Source organism: Notothenia coriiceps, unplaced genomic scaffold (assembly GCF_000735185.1).
Source record: "Notothenia coriiceps isolate Sejong01 unplaced genomic scaffold, NC01 NC01_scaffold00004105, whole genome shotgun sequence".
Taxonomy (NCBI): domain Eukaryota; kingdom Metazoa; phylum Chordata; class Actinopteri; order Perciformes; family Nototheniidae; genus Notothenia; species Notothenia coriiceps.
In genome coordinates, this window is record NW_011336806.1 from 424,936 (window position 1) to 431,376 (window position 6,441).

At 43.5% G+C, this 6,441-nt stretch overlaps 2 protein-coding genes across 2 annotated transcripts; both read left to right on the forward strand.

Moving 5' to 3' along the window:
• The first annotated feature begins 424 nt into the window (after window positions 1–424).
• On the forward strand, window positions 425–2,019 carry LOC104942076 (nanos homolog 1-like). The gene has a single exon (XM_010767272.1). The coding sequence runs from the start codon at window positions 522–524 to the stop codon at window positions 1,197–1,199; it is 678 nt and encodes a 225-aa protein (XP_010765574.1). The 5' UTR covers window positions 425–521; the 3' UTR covers window positions 1,200–2,019.
• A 2,267-nt stretch (window positions 2,020–4,286) lies between these two features.
• On the forward strand, window positions 4,287–6,435 carry neff2 (neuronal intermediate filament family member 2). Its single transcript, XM_010767273.1, has 3 exons — window positions 4,287–5,439; window positions 5,951–6,075; window positions 6,312–6,435. The coding sequence occupies exons 1-3, from the start codon at window positions 4,432–4,434 to the stop codon at window positions 6,370–6,372; spliced, it is 1,194 nt and encodes a 397-aa protein (XP_010765575.1). The 5' UTR covers window positions 4,287–4,431; the 3' UTR covers window positions 6,373–6,435.
• The last annotated feature ends 6 nt before the right edge of the window (window positions 6,436–6,441 follow it).

Here is a 6,441-nt window from a genome sequence, read left to right on the forward strand (position 1 = left end):
GAACAAATGTATCAAATCTAATAAATAAAAAGACAGCTGTTTTCTTAAGCACTAAAAATCAATGTGTCAACACAGTTACGAGTTAACTAACACACAACAGGAATAATACAAAAAAAACATGTTGGTCAATTTCTTTCTATATTTTCCTTAAATGTAAAAAAGCCAAAAACCAACAATCTAATACATCGTTCTGAAAAGAAACACAAACAGGGATCATTCTCTTGCTACACAAAGAGATACTCTTTTCGTGGTAATAGTTACATCCTGGAAAGGAAACAGTTTTTTCCTCAGCTCAGTACCTCCCTGCTCTGAGGACCCTCCTATGGGACAGGAGAGATAATCAACTTGAACCAAACCCCGCCCACCTGTTTTATTCTGGGGGCTTTATCAGTGCCTACATGTTGCCTGCTCTGCATACTGGACCCAGAGAGAGAACACAGAAGATCTCCTCCACAGATTACCCATGCTGACAAACACACATATTCACCTCTGCGGACGTTAAACTCTGCAGCTCTGACACGATGGATTTTTTAGACAGTGGCTACCTGGACGCGCGCTCTCCGTATGATAACACCTTCAATTTCTGGAACGACTACCTCGGTCTGTCGACACTCGTGGCCAAAAATAAGCTCCCGTCCTTCAGACCCAACTCTATTACCGAGTCTCTTAAAGCGACGCTGGGCTTGGAGGATGATTCCCCGGTGTGCTCCTGCGTAATTGGGCACGGCAGGGACGGTGATGGACACTCGGAGTGCTGCTGCGCGGCCCCGAGCTCCCCGCCGATCTCCATCTACGATCTGAAGGAGCGCATCTCGCTGCTCAGGCCCTACGAGCAGCTTTCTGCTGATTCCCCGCTGGGAGACAGAGATTCTTCCTCTTACAGAGGGAGCTTCGCCGGCTTAGACCTTCTCTCCATGGAAAGGAGGCGCAAACAGACTCAGAGGTGCAAGCCAGAGCCGAAAGTGTGCGTCTTCTGTCGGAATAACGGCGCGCCGGAGGAGGTTTACGGCACCCATATTCTGAAGACAGCGGACGGGAGAGTGCTGTGCCCAATCCTCCGGGCGTACACATGCCCCCTCTGCAGTGCCAACGGCGACAATGCGCACACCATCAAGTACTGCCCGCTGTCCAGAGACCAGACGAGCCAGAGAGTGGCAAAGGGAGGCAGACTGCTGGGGAAACGGCTGAAGATCTTCTAAGCGAGGAGATGAAGTTTGAGAGTTTGCACTGTACATTGTGTGTGGCAGTTGTTTTGCCCCCATTTCATGCACAAGACAAGTCTGGAGTAAAATAATGATAGTTTTTTTCTATGTGTCAAAGCTTCATTATGTTTCTCTTGGGCACAGTTTATATTTGGATGCATTACGCCCAATATGTTTCCTCCCCTCCCAGCACTCTTTGGACTTTGTGATCAAAAATGAACCAAAGCACTGTACAGATCGACATGTGAATGCCCGCCTTCATGCTGTATTCAGAAGTTGCTGTGTTTCTAAAGAAGCACAGTGCCAGAGAAAACTGTCCTGTGCATGTCAGCAGGCTGCTCTGGGTTTATGATTCCAACATAAATGATGAATATGCAGCACTCCCGAGATGAATGTTCAGTCCCATATGGACATGCAAGATATACTTCTTTATATCGAGCACAGTTTCTTTCCTGAGATCAATGTTTTCTACCAAAGGAATACACTTTTGTATTGAAAGGTCATGTCATTGTTTATATGTTGGATGTCATTATGTGTTTTTATGTGGATAGTATTTTGCAGATTACAATTGAATGTAAAAACAAGTGGAAGGTAGATTGCTGGTTCACCAACAGTAGCTTGAGTTTACTGTTCAAAAACGAAATGTTTTTTTTATGCGGAAAAATATTCCTTTAATTCTTGTAAATGTTTTTAAAGGGGGTGAACAATTTGAGCAATTAGAAACCTGACATTCCAAAGTCTTTATCTGTCAATAGAAATCTTTTATGTACTTATTTTTACCTTATGTACCATTGGGAAATATATTCACTGTAAATGATTCTGAATAAACATGTCATTTGCATTTTCTTGGACTATTTGCGACTACAGCTGATTTTAATTTGCAACAGATCATGCTTTTCATCATGTAGGTGCAGCGGCATGAATTAATGTTATAGTCAAACATGACTGAATAAGCATACCCAGCTGTATTTGATCTGAAAACATATGAAATAGTCACACATTTGGTGCAAAGGCTCCACCTAGTGTTGAAACCTTAAATCACATTTACCTCTATTTAAAGAACTGCAACAATGTACATATATGTTAAAGCATGTCCCTCTACAAAAGCCTTTGGATGTCAAAACAAACTAAATCAATTAAGGAGCAAGTTTGACAATGAGATCAAATATATAAATAAATATATATGTCATATCTTAGTGTGGCAGGTGTTAAGATTTCAGTTTGGTATCAACCTGGCTAAGTGGTCTCACCTACTGGTATACTTATTTTTGTTTTGTTTTTAGGCTGGTACGCTCCAGGGGATGCAAGGACATTCTTCTTAAGTCTCAAACATATCATATTTTATTTCACAAAATTATTATTTCAATCAAAAAAGGTGTTGTCTGCCTCAGTTTCTCTGTATGTATGTCCTTCAGCAGGAGTAATAGAACAACTGTGGTCCAATATTTGTTAAACTAGTGGAAGGGCCTAGCATGGACGAACCCATTATGTTTTGAAGTGGATCTAAATCCCTTTCAATAACATTGCTAGATCAGGCATTGGTGCTGCATACATGTGCTTTAGGAATAATCTGAAACATGAGTACCCGACTGGGACTAGTTACACGATTGCCTACTAAAGAGACTTCAAAACAACACATCTTCAACATCAAGGTCTGGTTTATATGACTATAAGCACATTGACACACCAAAGTCAGAAAAATAACTTCCCAACTTCAGAAAAAGGAATCATCAGAGGAGCAAATGAAAACACCCCAAATGTTTTTAAGCCATCTTCCCTTTCCCAGGGTGGTAACAGTTCGAAATTAACATTTTAAACTAGGCCATTTCCCGCCAGAAATGTTTAATTATTTTTCTCTAGCTGTCAGTGGTGACAAGTCCTATAGATAATGTTCTAAAAATATTGGCTTTAAAGAGAGCAGGAATGTGTCATTGAGCAGGAATCTGAATCAATTTGTGTTTAACCAAATCAGCTGGCCGTACCTCTTACTAAGGATGATTTAAAGGCAGCTTCTGACTCATCTGGAGATGTCAGTCAGGAGGACAGTTTCTCTGTATCAGCAGGTCCAGATTCTTCCCACTCTCACTGTCAAGATACCAGTGACTGCATTTTAAATAGATCAAACAGAAATGTCTAAAGATAGTCTGGGAACAACATCAGTAAGGAGGTTTGCAAAGAAGTGACTGTTTAGACTACATTAGATCTGCATCAATAAGTCGACCAATTGGTTAGTCAATGTAGGAAACATTGTCATTTTCATGCTGTCAGAAAATACTGTTTTCAGTCCAAAAATAGATTTCCTGCTTTGCTCAGTTTTGTGTCATATTAAAGTGAATATTTTGGGGGGTTTTAAATAGCATTTTTCCCCTATATTCTAAGATTTTATACAATTAATGCAGAAAATATGATGAGAGGAGGTGATTAAAATGTTTGCAGAAAATATTTATTTTCAAAATATTTGTTAAGTTTTAACAATAATATAACAAAATAGAGCACCGTCTGTTTAATATGTAATTTATCGGAAATTGTTTTTAATATTTATGTATGTGGGATAATTCATTACCATCGTTCAGAAGAAGCAGTGGGCTCTTATCAACCGCATCCATTTATTTAAGTAACAGTGTGGTAGTTCATTGATTGTTTTCTATGACGTTAAAACCCTTAAGTGCCTGTCTGTTAAATTGTATGCCCCTTTACGCACTATATCGATTCTTTCTAAAAGGGTTGTGGAAAATATTTTGTTTCAAGTAATTATTTCAGTTTTGCCCCTGTTTTTTTTTCTCTTTTCGATGTGGATGCATTCATTGCTTGACAAAGGCGATTGAGAATGCATTGAGGGAATAAAGTTGAGTGAAATATGCCTATAGAGTGAAATTGATTGCAATGTCATTTTTAGGGCAGATTGAAAGCCACTCTGCTCTACCACATAAACTCTGCCGGCTGAGGCTGAGAGTGATTCTGAAAACCAACCTGTTCTCTCCTCACTGCAGCAGCCTGCTATTGGCCTGTTGGATGCTGACAGCGCTGATGTTTCTCTGTAGAGGAGGGGGGGGGGCAGCCTCACTCTATAAAAAGGCAGGGATCTGCAGCATCACTGAGCTGGTGCAGAGCAAAACGCCTGCTCATCCTCACTGATGGTGTGCAGAACAAGGGGGACATAAAAAAAACCTTCTGAAACTAAAAACATCCATATCCTTTTTCTTAAAAAACCAACAACAAAAAATTCATCATGAGCTACGATACCTTCTTCTCCTACCGCCGCCCTTGGGACAGCTACAAAGGCTCCCAATACACCACCAAATCCTCCATGTCTTCCTCTCTCTACTCCTCTCCTGGAGCTCCTGCGCCTGGGAAGAGGGTCCTGAGGCTGGCCTCCTCTTCCCTGCCAGACGCTTCTGAACGGATGGACATGGCTAAGGCTAGCTCCCTCAACTCAGAGCTGCTGGGCCTGCGGTCCCAGGAGAGGGAGCAGCTCGGGGACTTAAATGACCGCTTTGCCACCTACATCGACAAGGTGAGGCACCTCGAGCAGCAGAACCGAGCCCTGCTGGCCGAGCTGGAGGCGCTGAGGCGGCAGCAGAATGACCCGTCCCGTCTGCAGACGCTATATGAGGGGCAGGCGCGGAGCTTGAGGGCCACGATAGACTCGGAGAACGGGGAGAAGATGCGGATGGAGGCGGAGAGAGACTACCTGCGTGACGTGCACGAGCAGATGAAGGAACGATTTGAAGAGGAGGCGAGGCGGCGCATGGATGCTGAGGAGGCCCTGCAGAGGGCCAAGGACGACGCCAGCAGGGCCGTGCTCACCAACTGTGACGCCGAGGCCACTGTGGTCTCCCTGTGTGATGAGATAGTGTTCCTGAAGAAAGTGTTTGCAGAGGAGCACGAGGAGCTGCAGGCCCAGCTGCAGATGGCTAACATCAGCGTGGATGTGGAGGTGTCCCGGCCTGACCTCTCCACCGCCCTGCGAGACATCCGGGGTCAGTACGAGCGGCTGGCCAGCAAGAACATGCAGGCGGCCGAGGACTGGTACAAGAGCAAGTTCGCCAGCGTGGCGGAACTGGCAAGCAAAAACAACGAGGCCGTGCACGCCATCCGGGAGGAGACCATGGAGTACCGGAGGCTGCTGCAGTCCCGCTCCTGTGAGATTGAATCTCTGCGTACCTTCATCGAATCCCAACATAAACAGCTGGAGGATCTGGATGACACGCAGACCAAAGAGGTGTCAAAGTACCAGGTGAATGATGGAAAACAGGATTCCTGATCTGCATGAATATTCACCTAACAGGGGAATGTGCACTCATACGTGCTACCTGGTCAGGTATTCTGCCAGTTTGTGTCAAGAAAGGCTTCAGAAGTGCTTTCAGATGTCTTGGCATCAAGGTCGGACGCAGAGATGAGATAGAATAATATAAATCAGAATACAAGAGAACACTCATTCATGTTCAGAAAGTAGAGAAACATCAAAAGGAGCTATCCTTTCCTAAAGGTGTAAATGATTCTCTGCAGCAGCGTCATCCTCCCCATGCTTTAGAGCTCAGCAGGAGTTGATAGCAGACTTGCAGCAGAGGTGAACATCCGCAAGGTTACTGTCTGAACAAAAGGAAATGTAGCTTCACCAAAAAAAGAGATCAACGATTTCCAAGCACACACACACACACGAGCTCTTAAGGCAAACTGGTAACCGTGTCTAGTATCACTAACTGTGATATTTGATGATTAATGACTGTGTGTTTTTGTATTCATAGACGAGGATAAGTAAGTTGGAGCGGGATATCACCGACGCCAAGCAGGAGATGGTGTGCTACCTGAGAGATTACCAGGACCTTCTCAATGTGAAGATGGCCCTTGACATTGAAATAGCTGCATACAGGTGAGAGTTAAAGACCATGTATGTTTTATTTATAATATTACTCGACTGCAACATTCTTCAAGTTTTTCCTATTTTTCTCTTAATTTTCTGTTGAGAAAACAAAAAAAGAGGCAATTTGCAGTTTTTGCACGTATATAAATTTGACTGCATGAGGCCAGATGTTTATCACACATTTGTAATGTGTAAATATGCAGACAAATAGACAGCATACTGAAGGATTTTTTTTGTCTTTTCAGGAAACTTCTTGAGGGGGAGGAGATTCGTCTGACTTACCCTTCCCTTTCCGCCCTAAACTAAATGCCACCAGCCTGGCATCCACTTGAATACTTCACCCCTTTTTTTTGTGTTCTCCCCTCTACCACCTTT